The sequence below is a fragment of the Apodemus sylvaticus genome, chromosome 9 (genome assembly GCF_947179515.1).
Source record: "Apodemus sylvaticus chromosome 9, mApoSyl1.1, whole genome shotgun sequence".
Classification (NCBI taxonomy): Eukaryota; Metazoa; Chordata; class Mammalia; order Rodentia; family Muridae; genus Apodemus; species Apodemus sylvaticus.
This window is the reverse complement of record NC_067480.1, coordinates 30,629,659-30,656,291: the sequence shown is the minus strand read 5'-3', so window position 1 is coordinate 30,656,291 and position 26,633 is coordinate 30,629,659. Positions and strand designations below refer to the sequence as shown.

The following is a 26,633-nucleotide window of genomic DNA, read 5'->3' as shown; positions in this document are numbered from 1 at the left end:
ATTAATGGGTCGTATTATTAACGTGGTCCTGGTATCTCAACAATAGGTTCAAAATGAATGTAAAACAAACTATGGCCTCAGCATCGTTTAGTCCAATCATCTAATGATTCACTGATTGAAACATACTTGCAAATTTTAAATTGTATTTAAGGAAAAATTGCAAAAGCGAAAAGACTTTATACCTTGCATGCAGGATCACCCTGGGGGACCTTATTCTGTGAGACCCCACGCCAGGCTCTCTCCCGTCATCCCACAGGTCCCTGAATTGCTGCCACAGAGCTGCCCTTCAGTACTGTTGAGTTCATCCAGTCAGGTGGAGAATACACCAGTCGTCCGACAGTCGGTGTATTCTGAAGTCCCAGCCAGCATGATCATACAGACACAGGCAGGACTCGCCCTGACTGGCTGATTCTGGAGTAGTTCTGATACCCCAGACAGAGAGAGACAGCTGTAGTAGGCCCAGCGGTGGAGTCACAGCCACGAGCAGACATGAATAGGACAGATGTGTGAGGAGAGACTACAGTGGGCTCCCATAAAACGCCTGTCCATTGAGTTGGCTCCCGGAAAGCCTCTCCACACCAGTCAGCAAGTTAACTGAGACTGTGCTTCCCTTACAGAGCAGCCCGTGTCCATCTATGAGTGTTAGGATTGCCCAGAGTTTGCTATTCCTACTCTAATTTCTGCCCATAGAGTGCAGGGATGTAATGAAGTGCATTAATTAGATGCTGAGGAACAACTTGGTTAAATAAGTGAATGAAAATATATTTCTATGAGAACAGTATGGAAAGACAGAACAAAAATAAAATGGCTCAGTCCTAGAACTCAAGACTCTAGCACCAATCACAACACAGCAACACAAAAATAATAATTATCATTAATATTGTTTATATAATATTTAGATAATAGTCTTGTAGCTGAAAGAAAGTTGCTCTTCCAAAAGATGTGTCTAAAATAGCTTTTTGAAAGTTAGGGGGGAAAATACATCAACTGAGATTAAATTGTAGGGCTGAAGAGATGTCTCGGCTATTCAAAGGTCATTTTTGTTCTCCCAGAACCCATGTTCAGCTCCTAGCACTCATGTTGGGGCCTCATAGCCTCCCTGTAATTCTAACTTTAGGGAGTACTTTTTTGGCCTCTGAAGGTACCAGCACACATATAGCATGCATATACGTACACGCAAATATATAGAAATGTCTTTTTGTTAAGTGATGAGATCACTACTATAAAATCAAAGATCTCCTAGATATTAAACAGATTTTAACTTTCTACCATCATTGAGACCCTTAAACTGGAGCCTGGAGAGATGCCTCAGGGTTAAGAGCACTGGCTGCTCTTCCAGAGGTCCTGAGTTCAATTCCCAGCACCACATGGTGGCTCAAAACCATCTGTAATTGGATCTGATGCCCTCTTCTGGCATGCAGATCTATGTGCAGATGGAATACTCCGATGCATAAAATAAATAAATAAGATTTAAAAAAAAGAACCTTAAATAAAGTGATGGTCTTCTAATAAGCAAGTATGCTAAAATGACATTCATTTTGGTTTCTTACTTTTAATGCTAAATTAGATAAAAAATATATGCTCATTTAGAGGTGGCGTGTCAGCCTGCATTCTGCCTGGTTTTGAGTGATTTGGGGGTGTCAGAGGGGTGTATGAATGTGTGTATATGTGTGTGTGTTGTGCATAGAAGTAAAGAAAGAGAAAGGGAGCGACCAACAGAGCCGGAGGAAAATGAAGAGTATGTGGAGATTACATCAACAGCAGTTAAACTTAAATGAGTCAGTGTAACACTGTTTAGTGTTCTGCCTTTCAACTCTCAAGAGGACTTAATGCTTGTCTAAAAATCTCTCAGTCCAAGCAACTAACAAATAATTCAGTTTGTGTCAGTCTTGGAATATTAAAGTCGCCAAAGCCTCTGTCTTCACCTTGCCCATAATTGCCCATTATCCACACAGACACGGAGCGCCTTAGTCACAGCGGGAACCACAAACTTTCATCCAATCAGCACAGCCATTGTTCAGGACATATGGCACAATTAGGGCATTGACATGAACGATGCTGGGCAGGTCTTTCTCTCCTGGAACATACAGCCATCAGGAAAATATGCATTAACCATGAGACTACAGCAGTCCCGTGGAGTGAAGAGGAGAGAAGCTGTGGCCCAGACCACAGGAGTTCAGCACGGACGCGCATGCTCAAGAGGAATCAAAAAGGTTTCCAGAGTGGAGGCTGAAAGACTTTTACTCAAAACACATAGATGATGATGGATGGATGGATGGATGGATGGATGGATGGATGGATGGATGGACGGACAGACAGATAGATGATAGGTAGATGATTGATAGTGTTCGAATTTAGTCTAGGCTCCACCCCACAATTACCTGGCAACAGCCAGGTGTGCCTGACTCACTATAAAAGGAGCGTCTCCTCTCTCTTGCCTTCTTGTTCTTGCTCTGTCCTCTTACCCCTTACTTCCTCTCTCCCCATTCCCCTCCCCCTCCTCATGCTCATGGCCAGCATCTCCTCCTCCTCCTCCTGCTCCTCCTCTTCCTCTTCTTCTTCCTCCTCCTCCTCCTCCTTCTCTCTCTCTCTCTCTCTCTCTCTCTCTCTCTCTCTCTCTCTCTCTCTCTCTCTCTCTCTCTCTTTTCTGTCTCTACCCCCTCAATTCTCCTCCCCAGGCCCTGAATAAAGTATTCTATACTATACTGTCGTGTGGCTGGTCCCTCAGGGGGAAGGGATGCCTCAGCGTGGGCCCTCGGAGGCACCCCTTCCCCCCACCTGACTACACATCCATAGATAAATAGATAGATAGATGATAGATAGATAGATGATAGATAGATAGATAGATAGATAGATAGATAGATAGATAGATAGATAGATAGGTAGATAGATAGATAGATAGATAGATAGATAGATAGATAGATAGGTAGATAGATAGATAGATGATAAATAAGTAGATAGAAAAAATAAAATAAAACAGAATAGAATAGAATAGAATTAAGCCTGCCTGTGGTCCCATTTAATATTCTCGGGTTTAGAGGATGGCCAACATGTCCCTCCCTTTCCCTAAATGAGATGTTCAGACATCTGTGGCTTGAGAGAGGCAGAGCTTCTCGCGGTCAGCTAAGACAGTGGCCAGGCCCCCCGTGCACACTCTGCTTGAGGACAGTGGCTTGGGAACTCCATGCATACAATGTCAGGTTCCTTCAGAGACCGGGTTCTCAGCTGTGAGAAGGAAATTGCTAGCAACAAAGAGGTCATGGTGAGGGAGGGAGATTCCTGAGAGCCGGTCCCAACATTTCTGATTTCGTCAGTCATGGGGCAGAGATGGGAATCCGCCCTCCTGACAGCTTGCCAGATGACACGGACATTCAGGGAACCCATTGCTAAGGCGAGTGCAGTTAAATAAAGACAGTTAAAAGTCCAGGAAGGCAAGGTGGAAATAATTAGGACGGGTCCTTATCACTACGGATATCTGTGACTCGGAGACTGTGGATGCCACGGTCAGGTCCTTGCCATTGACGGGAGCACAATGCATGAATGGGGGGAGGGCGGGAAAACAATTTTCTACCCTCTGCTGTGAGTGGCAGAAAAGCCCCCAGTCCTCAGCTAAGGAAATGCATTCAACTAATTAGACTTTTGAGACTTTTTTCCTTTCAGATGCACAAATAGAATTCTGTTTTCTTTCGAATTTCCCTACCAGTCTCCTGGATTTGCAAGTCATCAATTACCAATTGATACTGTCAATTATCAATTATATATTTTCTATAGACGCCAACTAAATGGCAGTTAGAATTGACTAAAGAAAACAATGAAGGAAAAGATTCATGTGTGATCATAGAATATATCAGATATATAAAAGTACATATTAAATCTACTACCTACAACTATTTTTCTCCTTGTTTTTCCGTAGACAGGTAATATTTTTTAGAGTTGCTTTGTATGTGCCAAAGTAACTAGACTAGATAGACAGGAGTTCCCTAACTCAGCAATGCGCTTCATTCTTTACAAAAGAAACATCATTCTGATACCAGCATAAAGACATACAGTGGACACCAACATCTTTTGTTTGTGTTTGTGTTTTTGTTTTTGTTTTTCCGAGACAGAGTTTCTCTGTATAGCACTGGCTCTCTTGGAACTTACTCTGTAGACCAGGCTGGCCCTGAACTCAGCGATCTGCCTGCTGAGTGCTGGGATTAAAGGTGTGTGCCACCACTGCCAGGCATCTGGGCATTAATATTCTTATACCAGTCTTGAATGTTACTTCAGGGAACCAAAGCTTAGAACCACATGTAGGAAATGATATGCATTCAATCATAACATATGAGGTATGGTGCACTCAGAAGAGCCAGGTATAACTATGCATTGAACCCAAATCAATCAATCAATCAATCTATCTATCTATCTATCTATCCATCCATCCATTCATCCATTGATCTCTGTCTCTCTGTGTGTGTCTCTCTCTGTGTCTCTGTCTCTGTCTCTGTCTCTCTCTCTCTCTCTCTCTCTCTCTCACACACACACACACACACACACACACACATTCCACTGAACCTAAAAATATGCCAACACCTACAACACCTACAACAATAGCAGTTTCATATAGTTCAACTTTTATTTTTATGGAAAAGGGTGAGGGTTGACCACCCTCACCTTTTCCACAAGTAACTGCACAACTTCCTAAGTCTGATTTTAGAAGGAGGATGGGGGACTTCTATGTCATTTGACATTCTTCTATGATTTTTTTTCCTATTCATTTTTATTGGAGTATTTCCACAATGTCATGCGGATCGGGGTTTGGGGGTCCAAGGTTCAAAGCACAGAAAACACTTTGCTCTCCACCAACTGTCCTCCTTTGCTCCTCCAGGGCTGTGTCTGCAAAGGCAAAGGGCAATGCCTCTGCGCGGGGACCAAAGGGGAGAAGGTAAGAAGAGAACTTCCTGCGGCCGCCGCCTCTTCACAGATGCCTGAGTCTGTCACGCTTTGCCTTACTGTAGTGCAGATCATCATCCAGCCCCCTAAATCCACCTTTAAAGTAATTGTATATAAACATTAACCTTAAACAATGTTGAAAGCCTTCTAGGAAAGCTTCGGTTTCTCCTGCTACCTTGTGTAAATACTGGCAGCCAGACTGTAACTCCCTTGGCTGAATAAGTAGCAAGTTGGCAGAAAAAGAACATTTTTATGAAGCCTCCCTAGCATACTCTATATTTATAATGTTGCTAAACATGCGAGAAGAAATTAAAACAACTTGATTCTCTCGCTTCGATGTAAACATTGAAAACCGCCGACGCTGTGCCGTAGCACTGGAACAAGACCGCCCCCTGGTGGCGAAATCGGCAGCAGCTCCGTTGAAACAATGCAAAGCTCCATTGCAGAATTCAAGGAAAAAGAATGCTGTGAAAGCTCATCAGTTCGCTCCATTAACTTGCAATTGACGACAATTAAGACAGAAGCAGAGCTAAAGTATTCTTTGCTTGTTTACAAACCTCTTCTTCCCCGGAGATATTAATTAATCGTTCAACATATGAAAAGTAACTATTAAAAATATTACAAAGAAAGCACATTTTGAGCTATCTAAATAAGACATTTATATATACATATATAATAATTGCAATACCTATTTTATCTATAGATAGCATATGTATAATTCACTTGCACTAGGGTCTCCCCTCCCCACCTAAGCTGTGAATGAATGCACCATGTTCATACTTAACTCTGGAATGTGTCTATTTGTACTTGAACTTGTATTCGGGCATATGTTGAGTCCCAGTTGTATGCATAATGCAATTTAAAACATGAGAGTGTCTAAGTGGTAAGAAGGCTCTAGGAAATCTTTTTTTTCCTGTTTATTGGGTGAGCTTGGCTGTATACAAGTGTAAAGTAGCAGACTTTTGATCTTTTCTGTTGGTTTATTATTTATTGTTTATTTGTCTATCATCTATCTATCTATCTATTGTATTTGACAATTGTAACAAAATTTATTAAACTAACTAGTGGCCTTGACTGTTCAAGGCTATTTCTTGCATTCTGGTTCAAGGGAAGGGTTTTGTTGGTGTAACTCTACTGTGCTCACTTCTACCAGGCGCTTTCCCTATAGCATCATCTAGCCCCACCTACAAGATCACTTAGCTCACACTCTGTACTATGCTGCCTTTGGTGCTTCTCCTGAAACTCCTATGAAAACAGCTGGTTGAACGACTCATTCCCTTACAACAAGAACACTTTTGAGTCAACACCTCCATGGTATTCCATTTTCCTTCCATCATCACTAAGAACTCAAAACACACCTTCCTCCTCATCCTCACCATCTCCACCCCTTAGTAAACACATTCCACTAATCTTAACTTTCTATCAAGACTGCCCTTTCAATTCTTGGCCCCTTTCCTTCTAACCTCTAACCTGAGTAGGTCTAGTGCCTGGGAAACGTTTCTAAAGGACACAGGCATCACTGTGAAGCCCATGGGCATACATTGGTAGACAGTGGCTACCTTGGGACTGAGGACTGTGACCCCTTAATGCAAGGGAAGAGCGTCATTGAGAGGAGAAGGCTGTGTCGTGGCAGCGTGTGTTGCTGGATAGCTGTCGCTTGCTTCCTGATTCTTTTTTAACAGGGGGAGAAAGGCTTTCCTGGACCCCCTGGATTTCCTGGACAGAAAGGATTTCCAGGTCCTGAAGGCTTGCCTGGACCACAGGGACCCAAGGTATGTCGATGTGTAAGCTTTGTAAATTCTCTGCCTGCCTAGCCCATCTGCATGCCCACCACATAAGTCACTGGGACCATATAGAGAACCCCCCCTCCTGGCAGACATAAAACACATTCTTGGTTTCCTATCTTATCTTATCTGAGCTTTCACCCAGCTCACGCACCCAGGCCTGTGTGCTCTCTGCCTGTGAATCTACCCATGCTTCTCTTACATGGGAGGAGGAGGTCTTTTCCCTTTTCACCAAAGACCTGCCCTTTCACCTCTGCCCTGACCCCTGGGATTCCCATATGACCTTAGTGCAGGAGCATCTCCTTTCTAAGGGATCTTGGAACTACGTTTCTGGTGTTGGCTTTCCTGTCTCAGTGCTGAAACATACACATTCTGCTATTCTGGCACACAACTGCATCTGGATTTTTGTAGATTCCCAAACCAAAGGACTTTCATCCTCTTCCTGTCTTTTCTCTAAGTCAGGCTCTTGAAAGAGCAGTTAGTGTGGTACCTGCATGTCTCCTGCTCCTTTCCCCTTACCCTCTTTGCCTTTGGCTTTCTATCCTGAAAACATCCCTGCAAACGTCACCAGTGACCTCCAAATGACCACTGCGAAGTGTGCTTTGGGGTCCTTACCTCTGCTTTACTTCAAATTGTGTGGCTCTGGAAACATCTGCCTGCCTTTGTTTTTGGAAGTCCCCTATCCCTGATTCTGTTCCCATCTCCCCATCGTCCACCCCGTTCCTTTGTGGGGTCTGTTGGGCATCGGGCTCCAACGCTTTGTAGAAGGGCCTGCTGGGCTTCATACCTGTCACACATCTTTATCCTAAAGGCTGTGATACTCAAAGGTCCTTGCTTCAATAAATACCCAAGAGGATTTACTAAATAACTGAGAACCATTAGACCTGCATAGTGTTTCTTCCAACTAGGGACATTAGCTAGTCAGACCCAGGCTGTCAGGCATACAAACCCACTCCCCTGACTACTGGCCTCCAACAAACTGTGAACTAATAAGCTATAAAAGATAATTATAATTGATCTCTGTGGAGTCTTATAAAATCCCATCCTGTATTGACGTATACATTAGACTAATACATAAATTTAACTTAACTTAAACGATGTATTTTTCTCCCCGCTAAGCGCTGGCCCAGTCATTCCTCCCATGTTTCATTTTCTCCTCACTTTGACCCTGTGATGCCGGTACACTGACCTCAAGAGGACCTTTCTGTTTATCGCTTTATTGTAAAGGATGCACATGCACAGACAAGAACACAGGACGCTTTGAAGGTCCCATGGCAGGCACCTCTCCGTCTCCAGGCCCAGGAAGTGAAGTGTCTCACTCTCGGGCACGTGGATGCCCATCAGCCCAAAGCTCTCAGTAATCACCTCACGGCTGGGGATTCTTGCAGAGCCTTCCTGTAGGAGGCAGGGGACACTCCTAAGCCAGCCTCTGTCTCCCCTGCTCCTTAGACAATGTGATTGCAGCTGGAGTTTCAAGCTGCTGCTTCTGCTTCTGCTTCTGCTTCTGCTTCTGCTTCTGCTTCTGCTTCTGCTTCTGCTTCTTCTCCTTCTCCTTCTCCTTCTCCTTCTCCTTCTTCTCCTTCTCCTTCTCCTTCTCCTTCTCCTTCTTCTTCTTCTTCTTCTTCTTCTTCTTCTTCTTGATTTTCATTCTTGGTAAACTGGAACAAATTGGGACTCTGAGGAGTATACAGTGGTCTCATAAAATAACAAAATATAGCCATGCTACTAAATACATGGCAAAATGTCTTCTAAGATGACTATGAATATTCATGTACTATAACAGATAATTTAAGCTAAACTCTAATTCTCTGTGATATATGAAAAACTGGAAAAACACCAAAAAAGAAAAAACAAAAAACAACCCTGCAAACTACCCCTTGCCCTGGATCTTGATATGTGCTGCAGATTTGATTCTGGCCGGAAACTGGCCACAGCTGTGACTGTATCCAAGGTATTCCTCCAAGGATATCCTTCCATTCCATAAACCACCCTGAAAAAAAAAATTGAAACTCACATCGTTACTAGAACTTGTTATGTTCTGGTAACAAAAACAAAACTTAAAAAAGTTTTAAATTCTCGTAAAGAAAAATGATGTTTAAGTTCACAATACCTTCTATCTAAACCAGAGATTTTTATTAGAAATCTGTTCAATATATCTTGGTTATTTCAAAGCATAGATTCACAAGGAAAATTGGACACAACTAGCTTTTACTTGACTGGAGCATTTTGTAGATCGTTCCAGTGGTATGGCTTCTAATCAGGGGTTGGCCTTTCTGATGATCCTCCTACCCCTCACCCCCAGCCAAGAGCCCATTAAAGTCCTTTCATCTAAATATGTGTCTCTTGATGTGATGAGGATTTCCAAGAGATTTGAGAACTCTATAGGAGTCAAATCTTAGAACAAGAGAAGATCTTTGTGCCCTGATCTCTCTGGAAGAATGAAGGAGTTTAGGAGGAGTAAATGAAACTCTGGAGAGAGAACCAAGAATCTGTTCGCTACATCACAGTAACTAAACCTGTGCTTGAGGCTTGCAGAGCAAGCCTGAGTCCCAGGCGTTCTCCATCTCTGTCTCACCCACGACAGTGTCCTCTCTTTCCTTCTCCTCTTCTGAGGCTAACTTTGAAACAGCCAGGATAGGGAGATGGCTCAGGAGGTAACGTGTGCTTCCTACAGGAGCATGAGGGCCTGGGTTCAGATCCCCAGCACCTGTGCAAATGCCAGGCACAGCCCTGCACCTCTGTAACCCGGGGATGGGAGCAGAGAGACAGATGAGTCCCAGAGCTCATGGCCAGCCAGCCTGAGCCCATAAACTCCCAACTCGGTAAGAAACTCTGAAAACATAAGGTGGAGAGTGATAGAAGAAGACCCCACACACACACACACACACACACCGCCAAATCTGGCTTCCACATACACACATACATAAAACATGCATGCACGCACACGTGCACAGAGTTTTTCTCTGTAGTCCAGGCTCGCAGAGATCCACCGGCTTCTGCCTCCCGAGTACGGGAACTAACGGTGGCGTGTGCCACCAAGGCCCAGCCAGGCCTCCTCTTTCGTTTGACCCCCTGTACTGTACTCTGTTTGCTTGCCTTCAGCACTTCTTTGGGAAAGCCACTTGCGATGATGATGATGGTCTCCCCGTGGTGGGATGGTTTGCACGATGTGCAAATACTCCGCAAAACCAGCGCAGAAAACACCTGTTATGTCGCAAAGTCTTATTTCCAAGCGAAGCTTATAGATAACCACTCCAAAGGAGTATCTGACCAAAGGCCAAACACAGAGACCATTAAAAACTTGACAAATGTTTTTCAGATTTATAAGCTTCCACTCTACGTGATATTTTCTGCATGAGAAGATTTACAACGGGGAAGTAAATCTTGAAAACCAGCCTTCTTGTCTGCCCTCTGCATAACTCAAAGCAGCTCCCATGGGAGGGGGGTTGGGGAAGAGGGACAGCCTTGTACATGGCCTTGCACCCAGGAAGTCCACCTCAGAAGGGAATGGCTCACTATGGCCTTGACAGTCCAATCTCAGAAGACTCTGGAATGGCCTTTCCAAAAGAAAAACAAAACAAAACAAACCCCCGAAACTGTGGAATGACGAAAATAGCTTCTGAACAATGGTGCTTACACAGCAAGGCGCTTAGTTAAAATATTCTCCATTTAAGGTTATTCGCTATAAAAGGGGGCCTCCAAGCAAGATTCACTGCGTGCTGGAAGCAGTATCGTCGTCTCTGGTGCACGCAGTCCTCACTCTGTTATTTATTTACTCATATGTGTCTGACACATTTCGTAATGAAGTGCTTCTTCGGCACAGAATCTCCAGTCTCCTTTGCGATTGTTACCGGGCCTTCTTCCTTATCAGACCTCAGCAGCTGCTTGGCTATCGTGGTTCTTTTACAGGCTCACAGGACTTTCCCAGTGCAGGAGAACTCCAACAGAATCCTGTTGCTATATAGCTTGTGAATCAATGTGCCTGGGAGGTGGATAGGGGGTGGAGCTGTTTGAGGGTAAGGGGTGGGGCTGCTTGAGGATAAGGGGTGGGGTTCTTTGAGGATAAGGGGTGGGGCTCTTTGAGGGTAAGGGGTGGGGCTCTTTGAGACTTTTCAGCAAGCTCCAGGTTGATGCTTAAGGCACTGCTCACTGGTCCCTGATCCCAGTTTGAGTAGCAAAGGTTACCATGCGGTTTTGTTTATCCCTTCCCATGGTTACTTGATTAGAAGCGGAGAGCGATCAAACTTTATTAACAAGAAAATAAACACGATAGCAAAGCTATTCAGCGTGGAGACAAGACTAAGTCCAAATGGTTTTTACTGTCCTGACTTTTCCTCTTTCCACCGGATCTAGGGCTCTCCAGGACTCCCAGGACTCACTGGCCCCAAAGGCATCAGGGTTAGTAGTTCAACCCATCCATTTCAATTGTTGGCTGAATGCTCTTCTTCTAAACATCATGCAAATGTCAGGGAAGAGTAAGTACGTCGTGTCCGGCTCCACGGATAGAGTTTGGGAACAGGAAAGTTAAGCCACTGGCTGCGGCAGCAATAATGATCACTACCTTAGAGGCAGATGTGAACGGATGGGGGAAGGGTGCAAGGGAACTGTAGGAGAAGAGAGTGCTGTTCCTGATCGCTGTGGGGTGCTTATGGAGTGACATAAGTATGCCAGTCATGATGGTAGCATCCATCCTCCAGTGGCAAGCAGGAGGATTAGGAGTTAGGGACAGCATGACTCAAAGGAAGAAAAAGAGGAAGGAAGAAAGGAAGGAAGGAAGGATATATATATTCCCCATGCTTTTCACAGAAGACATAAACATTTTACTACATGCAAAATATACACTAAAAATGAGTTTCAGCCAGGTGTGGTAACTCACTCCTGCAACCTCAACACTCCAGAGTCTGAGGCAGGCAGATTGCTGTAAGCTCAAAGTTGGGCTGCCTAGTGATAGTTCCAGGCTAGCCTGGGATATAGAGTGAGACCTGGTCTGAAAGAACAAATAATAAAGAATCTCCCACAACCAAAGCAATCTGCTCTTTAAAAGTTTTATAAAGTGAAACTTTCCACAGGGGAATGTGCTTGAGATGCTAGTCTGATTACCTGAGTGCAGTACTAGGAACCTAATATTTATATATCAGGAGATATGTGGTTTTATATATACAAATATACATATATATGTACATATACGTATCTGGTGATAGGAGATGATCTGGTAACCTGGCGTGTGCCCCATGGCAGAAATATCAAGAGATAACCTGAAGAAATAGAGCAAACTCCCAAAATTGTTCCCGAACCTCCACAAGTATACTGTGGAATGTATGTCACAAACAGAACACTTATGCATACACACACACACAGACACACACAGACACACTCATGGACACACACACACACACACACACACAGATGCAGACACTCACCAGTTCTAGAAGTGGAAAGTAGGGCCACAAAAGTTATAAGCCGGTCTCAGATACGTACATAGTGCAGTAAGACCAGCCTAGGTAATATACACAACAAGGCTGGCTCTCACAAAACAAAACAAAACAAAAAACTTTTTAAAGTTGTGTAAAGGCAAGATCTACAAAGATCTGTCAAGCCTTTTCTGTTTGTTTTCCTGATCATTTTTATGCACTCAGTAAGTACATAATTGAAAATAAATGATTACTGACATGGCAAATAATTTTGTGTTTATAGGATGAACATTTTAATTGTTTTTCTTTCTACCCCCTTCTTATTTTGCTTACATTTAGGGAATAACTGGATTACCAGGATTTGCAGGTCCTCCTGGACTTCCAGTAAGTAGTGAGAAGTGTGTGTGTGTGTGTGTGTGTGTGTGTGTGTATGAGTCTGTGTGTGTGTTTCTGTGTGTCTGTGTGTGTGCATGTGTGTCTTTGTGTGTCTCTGTGTGTGTGCATGTGTGTCTTTGTGTGTCTCTGTGTGTGTGCATGTTTGTATGTATGCATTTTTGTCTTTATGCATGTGAGTATATGTATCTGTGTGTGTGTAATTGTGTATGTATATATGTATATGTGTATGTGTGCATGTGTATATATGTATGTGTGTATGATGTATGCGTATGTTTGTATATGTGTATGTGTGTATATGTGTGTATAATGTGTGTGTATGATGTGTGTATATGCATACTCTCACTTATGCTTATTTAATAAAGACATTAAAATACTCACCCAAGGAAACAGTGTTGACACACTCTTTACAAGAAGCTACACCTCAGAACTGATCATGGCAAGTGTGGCTTTGTGTGATATATGAGCAGACCTGAGCTGAAGCAATAAAACAAAGAACAAGCCTGTTGGTGACATAGAACAATAATGCACCTTGCCTCTGTGTCCATCTTCCCCACCCCACCCCACCCGCCCATGCCTCCCTCAGAAGAGCATGTCATGCGATTCCATTTTCTGTTTTATCTAAAATATCTGCACCTTATCCAACAATCTTTATCTTAGCTAATATGTTTTACTTGCTATGATATCTGAAATATATCTAATAATCTACAATCTAAACTTGCTATGTGAGCATTTAGGCCATCATTTCTAGCTAATGGCTGTTTCAAATCCTCCATCATTTCCCTCGAGTCCTGACGTTTTATTTGCCGGATCCTGAGTCTTGTGATGCTGCCTCTGCCTTTGTCAGTGAATCTTGCTCTTTTTCTAGGGCATCCCAGGCCACCCCGGGCCTCCTGGGCTGGCTGGTTTACCAGGATGCAACGGTTCTAAGGTATGTCCTGCTTGCACGGATGATCAAGGAGAGTGCTGCAGAATAAGTCAAGGTGGAGCCAGGCTGAAATGGAAGTGGACTTCCAGAAACATTCTTTCAGTCAGGGCCCACAGCATGATTTTGAGTAGACATTACTTCCTTTCTCCTTTTGTTTAGTTTTAAGGGAGTTTTCCAATCAGCTCCCATAGACTCTCAACTACCTGCATCAGAGGTTGTAAATATCAATCAGAGACTAAAGCTTTGACTACAAAGTTAGTATCTGGAAAGGAAAGTCTGAGATTGCAGGGTCCACTCACCACTTGTTTGTCCTAACTGAGTCCTTCTCTCTCCTAGAACAGTGGCCACAAGTGAACTAATTACTTAAAGTTCCAAGAAGCAGCAATTAAAAAGTTCTTGGCACAATTAGGCTGTCATTTATGCACAATTTGAGAAAGATTAGACCCCGATCTTAATTGCAACTAAGATAATGGGTTTCTGGCCCTCTGCCTTCTGATCAGTAGCCATCAGGAATTTGAATTGGTTTGCCTAGATTTGTCGCTGCAGAGTTGGGGAAAGAGACTGGGATAGCTAGGAGCTATTCTAGTACAACTAAGAGTGCTGACGAACTTTCCATGTCTTCTAGGGAGAACAAGGATTCCCAGGCATTCCAGGAACACCAGGCTATGCAGGGCTCCCAGTAAGTCTGCATCTCTAATTCCATATCACAGACATAGATTATGAATGAAAGTAGTCCATTCCATGTGCTATGAACATGTCTACATGTCTCTTGGGATATTGGGAAGGCTGAAATATTATCAGACACTGGAGAGAGAGGGAGAGAGGAGGGAGAGGAAGAGGAAGAGGAAAATGAATTATAAGACCAAATTTAGAAATAAAGACTGTGTTTTACTTTTGACATTTTTCTCATAAAGATTGACTGGATTAGAAGTCAATTTTCTAGCGCTTCAGAGTGAGAGCAAAGAGACTTAGATGTCAGACTTTACTCCAGCATGTAAGTTCTAAGTCAAGGGGATTGAGCAGAGAAAGGAGAAAACACCCTAATGGCAGAGAGAAAACCAGGAAGAGTGTGGCACGGAAGCCCTGAGGAAGATGTACTTCAGTGAAGAATGGGACAGCCCGGTGCTGCCAAAAAGTCTAATAACACAAGGAATGGTGTCTTGGTCTTAGCAACGTGAAGTCATTGCTGACCTTGGAAAGCAATGTTTCCACAGCAGGACGGAACAGGGAGGCATATCTGGAAGTGAGGAATGGGTGGGAGAATGGGGATGCAAACTTGCAGGCAGAATGAGAGAGAGACTGGCTGTATTGGATGAAGGCAGAAGATGATGAAAAAGCCGTCGGAGTGCTGGGATGTGGGGACTGGAGCATGTTAAAAAGCTCCCAGCAGGAATATTACGGGGTCGGGAAGCAAAGGGACATTGTGGAGACAAGGTCAAGTATATGGATTTGTTTATCCTCTAGTGGCTAAAATGTCGCTTCTTTCCTAGGGTCCCCATGGCTTGAAAGGACAAAAGGTGAGTCCTTTGCCAACTACTGTGATGGAAGGTCTCTAACCACACATATAAAAAGGACTCCAATTAATTAACGAAATATAAGCATTGCAAACAGACATCGTAAACCAGGTCTTGGTATTAATAATTCAGACTCCACAGAAATTAAAACCCAATGCTTTCTCCTCTGACTGTTGTCATAGATAGGTCTGAGGGTCAATTATGCAATCTTTTAAGGAAGGGGGTCTGGGGGGAAGGGAATTGATCTCTAGTTCCAGACTCCGTGTTCTAGGTCAAGAATTGCTACCAATTTGGGTGTGTTGGGAAATGATTTATTATTCCTAATCCTTCCCTCCTATCACAATAAGCTGTTAGTTGTAAAAAAAAAAATTAGTACAAAAGAAGGAGGAGGGGCTTGAGAAGCCCCACCCCTACCTGAGGATCTGTAAGCTAATGGTTCCTGAGGTAGGAGAGACGGTTTCTTTAGTAGTCTTAGTTCATGCTTCTATAAACAGCATTCAGTCATGGTCCTCTAAGAAACCTTAATTAAAATTCACTGGCTCACCACACAAACACACACACACAAACACACACACACACACACACACACACACACACGGAAAAGAAGAGAAAGACTTGAAAGTATGGGGGACATATCAGCAGCAGCAGAAGTGAGAGGGGGATAGGGGTAGCGAGGCATAAATATGAATTGTATATGCATTATATATACAAGTACATAAGTGTCATAATGAAACTCATCGCTATGTATAATTTATACATTTTTTAAAGTTTTGTTTAATTCTTCGAAATGCAATTTTTAAAAACACTTCTCCAAGTTCATACCTCCCAAAGCCTCTCATCTTTGAGGAAGTTTGACCTTCAATAAGTGTTTATGGGGGTTTTGAAAATATAAAGTTGATCTGTGCTGATGACCGTTTCTGCTTTTCAGGGTGAGCCTGCTCAAGGAGAGGACAGGGAATTCAATGGAAAAGGTGACCCTGGGCCTCCAGGGGCTCCAGGCTTCCAGGTACAATGCTTTCAGAAGGAGTATTCAGTTATCCTCATCCTCATCCTCAGAAGCTCTATCCTCCCCTCCCTTCTATCCACCCTCCTTCCTTCCCTTCCACCCTCTTATGACATTGTGTGTGTGTGTTATAATTTCTTCTTAATTGTGTGTGTGTTATAATTCTTCTTAAGTCTCTGTCCCTCTGCTTCTGAACCTAAGGATCTTCAGAAAAGAGTTCTACTTGCTCTGTGTAGAGAGCACCATTGAAATCAAAGGTGGGCATACACCATGCATCGGCTACCACTTAAAACTGGAGCATTAAAGAGGACCCTGGTTTCGATATTTACACGTTATCTTAAAGAGCTTTATTGAAGCGTAGCTCCCTCCTCTCAAACACTAAACAGTTTGCTTCACTAGTTCATCTGTAGCTAGCCTGGAGCTATTCCATAACAGATCCAATGAGACACAGCTAGTTGGGGGCTGTGTCTATTTTGTGATTCAGAAGGCCTTCGAGGTAGATATATTCTATAATTGCTAAATTTCAGGCCAATTAACCAGAAGTAACTTAACGTAGTTCAGAATTAATGGTGGAAACCTCTGAGAAGAGACTGTATATTTCCCTCAGTAAATCAGAGTTTGAGTTGGAGCTGTGGATGGACTCATATGGTGACCCAGCTAACTGATGGTAAGTTGTGGCATCTGACTAGGAGCAGAACAGTTGTAGGAATGTGGCTAGGGACTGGAGTAGGCTTCTGAGAGGCATGGAAAGGGGTGGATCTTGATCCTTTGCTTAGAAACCAATCACACAGGAGGGAGAACAGTGACCAGAAACATGGGTGTCTCCTGTCAACGCCTTCTGTGCACTCTTTACTGGACGGGGGCTGAAGACACTGCAGTGTAGTTATGTAAAGAAGGTTTCTTAAATGCCAGCTATATGGTAGGATCATTTCTAGGCTCTAGGGCCTAGATCAGCCAGAAAATTCTAATGAGTAGACAGAAGAAACACCAAACAATAACTCTACAGTGTGTTACATGGTAATAGTAATGAATGCTAATGAGAAAAATAATACAGGGACGAGGGATAGAAATAGCAACCTGGAAGAAAACCTTTGGATAGACTGAGAGGGAGCCCAGGGCTACAGTGGCACAGTCAGTTACCTGGAGGCACTGGTCCAGCAGAGAGGGTATCCTTCTGAGAGGGTCAGCCACAGAGAAAGGAGGGAGAAAAAGTGGATCATATAGATAGAAGGAAAACTAGGCAAAAGAGCTGCAGGAGGGGGCAGCTCTAAAGAAACACAACTGTCAAAAAAAAGAGAAAGAGATAAGGAAGGGAGGAAGAGAAAGACAGGGAAAAGAGGGAAAAGAGAGAAAAAAATTCCTGAAAATTGCCCCAGTCAAGAAACATTACTGGCCACGCCCCTGATGCAGTAGCATCAGATGTCCCAAGCATCTGTGTCTGCTAGCAGTATGTTTGAAACATAGTGTAGTCATTTGCAGGCACTTATAGGGGAGGCGGTATGCTCTTGTGATTTCCTTAATACATCACTGTGTCTAACTTTGGCATTAATTGACAAGTACATTAAATTCATTCTTTTTTTTTTTTGGTAAATTCAAGGGTTTTCCAGGACTCCCAGGTTTCCCAGGGCCTGCGGGTCCACCAGGACCTCCAGGATTTTTTGTGAGTATGAAATCAGGGCTATTACACAGGTTGGTGATAGCAGATGTTTTTGAGCATTCTCTGGCCAGTTGAGAGTCCTGCTGTAAATTTTATTTATGGCTTTTCCTAGGGTTTGCCAGGAGCGATGGGACCCAGAGGACCCAAAGTAAGTCTAACTTCCTAATTTGTAACAAAGCATCCCAGTCAGTCCAAAAGCCTAGCTTACTTCTTTGAGCGGACCACTGGTGGGTAGCTCCCTGGGAAAACAGGAACGCCCCCTCAGAAATGGGGACAGGACCAGCAGTAACTTAATCCCTGACTCAGAACAACAGAAGAAAGCAAGAGTTTCTAACATAATTGGTTTTCATTTCCGATAACCCTGCTTTATCATCAGTTCTTGCAGTGGGCTGCTTTGCAAAAATCCATGTGATCTCCGTGACTAGATGAAAGTTGACTTCATTGAGGTCTCTAATCCGGGTGCTTTAGGTGTTCCTACCTAAAATTCAAGCTGTAGTTTTAGAATAAAAGTATTGAGTGAGGCTGAGCCTCACCAAGGAACTATTACTAAGCACAGTGTTCCTTATTAATATTACCGACCAATGTACAGCACACTTCTCAATGGGCTTTCAAGGTTATTACTTCATCGGCAGATGGATAGCAGCAGCCTCACTGTCCCTCTCTCCCTTGTATTCCACTCTTGGCTTTTGTGACCTTAATTTCAGAATCTTGACGTTCAGTTACTCATCTTGTTTATTTTTAGCATGACAAATTAGGGCATCAGGAAGTGAAGTGGCACAGGAAGTTAGGTAGCCAGGAAGTTAAGGGCTCTCCAGGAAGTAGCCAGCCAATGAGATCACAACCAGACAGTGGCTTAGGGTGGGAAAATTCTCTCTGGCCCGGCTTCCATTCCTCATCTCCAGCACTGGTACCATCCATCCGTTGTTATCCTCAGAGAGTCTACAGTTTCCTGTACCCCCAAACCGCCACTTTTAAAAGAAGCATATCGCCGTTCTGTAAAAATAGTAACATAACTTTATAATTTCAAAACTAAGACAAAACTACAAGTCTTCCCTTACAAGGACTAGAACTTTAATGAGTCCCAATCATTCATATTTTTTTATTTTTTTTTTGAACATAGTGGTTGTGTGCGAAGGGTTACAGTAAAGAAACTACCAACAAGACTGTTCCGTTATTGGGGGGGGGGGGGAAGCATTAATTTTTCGTAACAGAGAAAAATATCCAGACGCATCTGAAATAGTCCAGAGCAGAGGAAAAAAGACAGCAGGCTAGAGAGCTCTGGAGAGAATAGTGGATACTGTAAGATAGCAAGAGATAGCAGGAGGGAGGGAGGGAGGAAAAGAGGAAGGGAAGGAGGGAAGGAGGGAGGGAGGGGAGGGTGAAAGGCACAGGATGCTTTGTCCTTATAGAGAGAACAAACAGGTATCTGGGAGGAGGGAAGCCTGGGGGTGAGAAGGGCCAGGGCTATTGTGAGGGGCTTGGAATAGAAAGCAAGCACTTAGGGGGGGCTGAGGGAGCCTGAGGTGTGGCTCTAATGAGGAACAGTGCTGCATGTCAGTGCAGCCATATGTCCCCTCTGGGAAAAGGACTCCTTTAGGGGACATTTCACGTGTACCTGAGGGGTGCTGGCTTCTGTAGTCCAGCTGGAACTCATTTTCAGATGTAGGGACTAACGATGGCGTCTCATGTTTTCTTACAGGGTCACATGGGCGATTACATGATAGGACCAAAAGGAGAAAAGGTATGTGTGGGTGGGTCAGAAGGTGTGAGCCCCCCAGTGTGAGCCCCCCGTCTGCCTCCAGCTCATTCACTGGCCCTGTTGACATGCCTGCTTTCAGTTGCTGTTTTGCCCCGTATGAGGCAGAAGAGAAAACAGACCTCAGAGAGAGTGAAGCTGATGTGCTGATGATGGGGTAGGGATGCTGATGCTGGGGATGACGCTGGGTACCTCTCATTCTCTGCTGTGCTTGTCTTTAGGGTGAAAAAGGATTAACAGGACCTCCTGGGATGCCAGGAACTGTGATTTTTACACTCGCCCGCCCATACAACAAATCGGTAAGGCTGTAGCTCCATGACTGTGCTTGTGCCTTGTTTCTGGAAACACATTTTGCTGATCCTATCTTTTATTTATTTACATGTCAAATGTTGTCCCTCTTCCTGGTTTCCCCTCTGCAAACCCCATCCTATAACCCCTCCCCCTGCCTCTATGAGGGTGCTCCACCCACTCCCTCCCACTTCACCACCCTAGCATCCCCCTACTCAAAGGCATCGAGCCTCCACAGAACCAAGGGCCTCCCCTCTCTGTGATGCCAGATAAGGCTATCCTCTGCTACATATGCAGCTGGAGCCATGGGTCCCTCCAAGTGTACTCTTTGGTTGGTGGTTTAGACCCTGGGAACTGTAGGGGGTGGCATCCAGTTAGTTGATACTGTTGTTCTTCCTATGGGGTTGCAGTCCCCTTCAGTTCAGCTCATTCAACCCTTCCCCTAACTCTTTCATTTCCATCCCTGTGCTCAGTCCAATAGTTGGCTGCAAGCATCCAACTATTGGTCAAGCTCTGGCAGACCTGGGGACAGCTATACCAGGCTCTTGTTAGCAAGTGCTTCTTGGCATCAGCAATAGTGTCTGGGTTTGGTGTCTGCAGATGGGATGGATTCCTAGGTGGAATGGTCTCTCATTGTCCCTTTGATTCACAAGATGGCAATGACCTATAGACAAAAATAGAGGAGTACTACAATCTAATGGGACCCTTTGCATGACCACTGTAACCTCAAGGACATACCCAGTCTTCATCGAGAACACTGTTCCATGTACCTTTTGATGTGGATTGCTTTTTGCTCCTGTACTGGGATGGCTAAGAGGACCAGGATATGGAACTGAACCAAATGCTTGGGAAATACATACACAGTACCACACACCAATTCAGCCACCAGCCTGCACTAGGGAAGTCTGGGAAGAAAAATAAAGAATTCAAATAGTATCAAATTAATGAAGAAGCTCAAACTCCCCTCTTTGAAAATTATACTTAATTGCTTCAGACAATGATTTAGTTGAGACATGATTTAAATATAAAATAAGCTTTTGGAAAAGTGTACCCCATGGGTTTTAATTATAACTAGTCTCTAACAATTTTTATGAAATGATGTACAGGCCATAATATTCCCTTGTTATGATCAACTGGGTGGCTTTTCAGTGTTCATTGAATTGGACTACCATCACCTCTGCCAATCTTAGAATATTATCTTTATACTAAGAAGAAGCCCTATAACCACCATCTACCTGTACATAGTCTAAATGACCAGAACAAAACTAAAAGGAGTTCACAGACAGCACATTGGGATGTAATATGAAAAAAAATCACATTGAAGATTGGAAAAAATGGCCTGAAGAAAATAATTGAATTCTTCAGAGACCATTAGCATAAAGTAAATTAATGAGGTCTAAAGCATCACTGTTTTAAAAAAAATGATACTTTTTATGTTTACAAAATTTATATCTTAAATATTTGACCTGGTAGGAAAATGAGTTGGAAAAACTAGTGTCATCAAAAGAATACAGATACTGGGGGAGACAGGAGGCAACCAACTAAGTGGAAAAGTGACTCACAGGAGCCTGCACCAATTCATCATGACAGCATCTGAACAAGAAAGCGGTATTCCAGGAAAAGCAATTTTAGTGTTTTAGACATGAATGTGCTATAATAGAAATGAATGTCATGTAATAGAAAGCTGGTTCAGTAGGTAAATAAATATAATAATGTAAATAAATATTATGTAATTTGATCCAAAGGGTACTCTTTTTATTTTTTTACATTCCCAGCCCATGTTTTCTTGTTAAAAACATATACACACATAGGTGTAGAGATCCAATTCTCATAACAGTTCCTTTCCCAAGGGATCAAATTTCTTCCCCGTTCCCCCAAGATGCATAGATTAAGAAGCTGCCTTTTGGAGTGCTTCAACTCAGTGAAGTTCTTTTAACATCGTCTTGTACACCCTCGACACCAATGACACAACAGAAGGGACACAGAAAAGCAACCAACAGCAGCCCTGTCCTTGAAGGGCAGGAAACAGGCTATCAAGTAAAGTATGTGCATAGTCTTGATCTTTTTCACTCCAGAGATGGGTGGATTTAAAGTTAGTTCCCAGACTAGTACTGTTTTTGAGGGCTGAGGACACACTGAGAGAATACTTGTCTGATCTTTGGGATGGGGCTGCTGGTGTCGGGGAACAGGGATCCAGGGCCCGGGTCCTCTCCAGAGCTACCTCACAAGCACAAAAACACACTTTGATTAAGGACATAGCACAGCTTCCCCAAAGGTGACAAAAATGTTTTGAAAATCAAAACTAATTATAACTACAGCCCGACCTTAAAGAGTTTAGAAATCTAAGCTGTAAGAACATCGTATGATGTTCTGTTTTCCTGTGTTCTCCATTTCAATTCACTCTAGTGGATGATTAGGGACAGGGATTAGAAGGACACTGACCTTACACCTTTATTGGCTGGCATATGCAACAGGAACTGAGAAAGTAGATTCCTAGGGGGGATATGCAAAGGATACTTCTTCGGTTAAAGGTTACAGCAGAATTAATGTGAACTCCTGTATAAAATGAGAAAGATGGGAATAAGAAGAACCACTGGGCTGTTGTCATGAGGCCCAGAGGTTGTAGGCCTCGTTTCACTGGACATAAGATATTTCTAAATACAACTGGTCTCATCTTACTTGGTTGGTTTGTGATAATGGCCTTGAACTGTATTTATCACAGGACTTCAAGGGAGAGAAAGGAGATGAGGGCGAGAGGGGTGAACCTGGACCTCCTGGACCCTCGGTAGGTCATTTCAGTCCTTTTGTTCCTGTGACACACAAAGCAAAACTTTAATTCATATTGTTTTAGATATTTTTATTCTTTGACAATTTTATGCATAGCTACCTTGTGTCTTGATTATATCCACCCACAACTTCCCTCTGCCCCTCCTCTGACCACACCCCTAACACCTTCATACCTTATTCTTTATCAATAACATGGAGTTCAGTAGGGTCAATCTTCATCTATATTTTAATGAATGTTCCACCTTTAAATATTGATATTCATAAAACACAAAGTCCAGGAATGTTCTAGAACTATTTTTGCAGCCACTTCTAGTGGAAATCTCTGCTCTATTTTATATGTGTGACCTGCCTGCCTATAGCATCAGCCTTTGAATACCTATTTAAAACTAATTCTTATAATAAATTTCTCTTTTAGATTATTCAATTTTAAATATGGCCAATAGAAGAGACACATTATTCCTAATCAATTACAGCATCAGTCATTTCTAAATCATTTCATAACTCTAATTACACAGGGGCCACCTGGGGACTCCTATGGATCAGAAAAGGGTGCTCCTGGAGAGCCTGGCCCTCGGGTAAGGTGCGGGAAAGGTAGAGCTTGGGACTCTGGGTAAACAGAGCAAGATGCTCCAACTAGCTGTGGTTGTTTGTTTGTTTGTTGTAATGTATTTACATTTTGGTAGGTGTGATTTATTTTTCAAAAACAAATTTCATGGACTTCAGCAACTGAAAGTTGGGGTAGGACTTTCTCCAGCTCACTTCTGCTCTTCTCTGGACACCAGCCCTTTGTCCGGTGAATGATGGTGGTCAGTGAAAGAAGGGAGGAATGAGGTAGAGCTCCAGACAGCTTCAGGCTAATGGTAGACTAAAAAAAAAAAAAAAACTACAGACACACACACACACACGAGTGCACACACACACACACACACCACACACACACACACACACACACGCACGCACGCACCCACGCATGCATGCACGCACATGCTCATGTCCAGCAATTCGAGATCAGATTGGCCTAGCTTCCTCATTTGTCTCGCTCTGGATCAGTGGCTATGGCCCCAGGGGAAAGATCCTTGGATAGACAATAAGCTCCTGTGTGTGACCCGCTCATCAGAACCAGCCAGAGTGAAGACAGGACACTCCCAAAGGAAGTAGGGGGTAGTGTGTTTATAAGTAGGATGCTGAGAACACAGATGCAATGGAACCCACTCCCCACCCCCAGATCCATTTGGGAAGATTTAAGCAGATATAACATGTAGAAACTCTAAAAGGCATGTATTCAGGAGGAGAAAGTGGAGTGGGGGTAGTCAAGGAAAAATGATTCAGCTTGCCTGATGTTTACTCCTATCAGAAAGGGTCCACAGCATAGTACTTCATCTGAAAACCACGTCTGCCGAGATACCACAATATGCTTTAGCTACATATAGATACATATATATTTAAACATTTATCAGGATTTAAGAAATTACATTTCAAAGCAATATGTTGAGGACATTTCCTTCTTTCTGAATTCCTTATTTACCTCTCGGCTTGGTGCTTCCCTCCTTCCCTTTCCGAGGGGGACATGAACTCACTCAAGGCTTAACTAACATCTTCTCTCCCTCATGTTGACTCTAACCACTGATCATGCCTACCTTCTACCTTCCCTGGCACAAGATGCCCATGGCTGTTCAGTGATTAGGAGGAGTCTTCCCTTCTAAATTCCAACCGTTAGTGAGGAAGCTCCCTGAGTATTTCTTGCCCTGTGTTAAAAGGAGATTATAGCAAGGACATTTTCTATGTTTGCTGAAGTTAACATGTTTGTTAACTTAGTGTTTTTGTTTTAGGGAAAACCTGGAAAAGATGGTGCTCCTGGCTTCCCTGGCACTGAGGTAAGACATGTCTGTTGATAATCATGGAAATAGCAGTGATAGCAGATGAAGGTTAGCTTAGGGTCATCAGGCAGTGTCAACTTACAAAAACTACACTTGGGGGCTGGTGAGATGGCTCAGCGGTTAAGAGCACCGACTGCTCTGCCAAAGGTCCTGAGTTCAAATCCCAGCAACCACATGGTGGTTCACAACCATCCTTAATGAGATCTGATGCTTTCTTCTGGAGTGTCTGAAGTACTTACATATAATAAATAAATAAATCTTTTTTTAAAAAAAAAGCTACACTTGGGTCTATAGACCCACTGTGGAAAGATCAACTGAATACCCTTAAAACAAGAGCAGAACTACATGATCTTCTCAGACATGCCGGCCACAGAAGCTGATCTCGCAGAGACAGTGTGATTGAGGCTGGGAGGTACGGTTAGTTGGAGGGACAGGAAGTGGTTAGTCTATGCATACAGATGTTACGCTTGCTTCCAGGCACAGTCTCACAGTCAGGTAACCACAATCAGCACTGGGGTATTGTCTACATGAAAATAACTAAGAGGGTTTTTAACTCCGAAATGAAATCATAAACAATTGCAGGGGCGGATAGGCTAGTTACCTGCCCTGATCAATATACCAAATACACAATCTCATAGATAGAATTGTGATTGTATCTATCACCACCAGTGTGATCTCGAGACATCCATTGTATACCAGATGTTTGTACAGCTATTACATGTTGATTTTGAAAATAACTTTTAAATATTTAAGAGTTAAATAGGTTCAGGCTGCACATGCTCTAGTACAAATGGTATTGACTCATGCCTTCTAATCTTCTGATCTCATCTACAGGGGGCCAAGGGCAGCAGGGGCTTTCCTGGGCTGAGGGGTGAAGCCGGCCTTAAGGTAACATCCTATCTTTAGCCTTTTCCAACTGGTTGGACAATGCCTACTACTAACATTGAGTTGGAGTAAAATGTTCAAGTCTGCCTTCTGAGGTTTGCATATATAATGAAAGCTGCCAATATTACTAAGCATATCATCTGCCCAGCTAAATGCTACTCAGATATTTCTACTTGATTCCAAAGTCACCCAGCTGAATGCTGCTCAGATACTTCTACTTGATCCCAAAGTCGCTCCTGGAAAACGGGTGTGAGTCCCACCTTACAGAAAGAAGGTTGTGTTTTGTGGGGTACCTAACACACACCAGGATTTGCAGATGTTTCTCCTTCCTCACTGATCCCTTCCAGGATGTCTGATCCAATCCATCTTAACCCAGGAAGTTTTAGCTGCCTGTAGATTTTTGTTGTTGTATGTACTGCTTTTTGTCTCACTTTTGTTTATTTATTGCAAGAAGGCACACGAACCAGAGCCCACTTTCGAAGGTCAGAGAACAGCTTATAGGAGTTGCTTCTCTCTTTGACCATGTGGGTTTGAGGAATCAAATTCGGATAATCAGACTTGGTGGCAAGCACCTTTACCCACTGAACCATCTCGCCTGCCCATATGTATTCCTTTAAAAATATATATCATGGTGTTTTTGTTAACCAAGTGTTGAGATTAAAAGCTGTGTCTTATTGGTGGGGATATAAGATCGTCAAATGAGACATTCTCAGTTTCCAGCAATAACTCCACAAATATGTGAAGTAAGAATTATTGATAGGGGCCAGACATTCTGACGGTCCTGAGGAAAAAGACTCCTCCTCTTAGGTCTTTTCCTCTGCCTGTAACAGTGCTGGTTATCACGGTGATGTCTGTGCATTTGTAAAGCAAACTGTTCACTCTTGTATTAAACAGAGATTTCTCCATGCAGTAAAATAAACTTACTTTGTTGATCGATAATTGATAGTAGTCTGAAAAGAAGTGACAGACCTTTGTAATCTTTTTAAATATCACATTTCTTTAAATGCTAGAAAGTAAAACAATAAGAAGAATAAAAAAATCTGAACTGTTAGTTGAAGCTGAGGCTGGCTTAGGACTCTCTAGTGAAGAATCGCTCTCTATGAGGAGATTATCAGAAAAGGCCCATCCTTAACAGGACTCCATCTGGTCATCTGAGGCCAATGTAGGCCTGGACCCTGGAACCTCATCTGGGTCATGTGACCCTAAAAGGGCACAATCAACTAGTTGTTTAGTTCCACACCACTTGTTTCTGATATGTTGCTAGTGTTTACCAATAATTCACAGATGCCATGATATATGTTCTGGTTCAAAGTACGTCTTTTAATAATATTCCTGGGAGAGTTTTGGATTGCCCTCTTGAAACAAAGGAGATTGGGTACAGTGGGCATTAATTATAACCTCGGCCTGGCTATCCTACA

The 26,633-nt window shown here is 43.2% G+C and overlaps 1 protein-coding gene across 1 annotated transcript in view; it reads left to right on the top strand.

Moving 5' to 3' along the window:
* The window catches only part of Col4a3 (collagen type IV alpha 3 chain), a 136,695-nt gene that overhangs the window by 51,070 nt on the left and 58,992 nt on the right, over window positions 1-26,633 (top strand). The window contains exons 2-17 of the mRNA XM_052192369.1: window positions 4,868-4,924; window positions 6,615-6,704; window positions 11,070-11,114; window positions 12,467-12,511; window positions 13,389-13,451; window positions 14,074-14,127; window positions 14,939-14,965; window positions 15,891-15,968; window positions 17,563-17,625; window positions 17,735-17,770; window positions 19,322-19,363; window positions 19,600-19,677; window positions 22,389-22,451; window positions 22,969-23,028; window positions 24,283-24,327; window positions 25,165-25,218. Of these exons, the coding sequence (XP_052048329.1) occupies window positions 4,868-4,924; window positions 6,615-6,704; window positions 11,070-11,114; window positions 12,467-12,511; window positions 13,389-13,451; window positions 14,074-14,127; window positions 14,939-14,965; window positions 15,891-15,968; window positions 17,563-17,625; window positions 17,735-17,770; window positions 19,322-19,363; window positions 19,600-19,677; window positions 22,389-22,451; window positions 22,969-23,028; window positions 24,283-24,327; window positions 25,165-25,218 (900 nt within the window). The remainder of the gene's footprint in view (window positions 1-4,867; window positions 4,925-6,614; window positions 6,705-11,069; window positions 11,115-12,466; window positions 12,512-13,388; window positions 13,452-14,073; window positions 14,128-14,938; window positions 14,966-15,890; window positions 15,969-17,562; window positions 17,626-17,734; window positions 17,771-19,321; window positions 19,364-19,599; window positions 19,678-22,388; window positions 22,452-22,968; window positions 23,029-24,282; window positions 24,328-25,164; window positions 25,219-26,633) is intronic.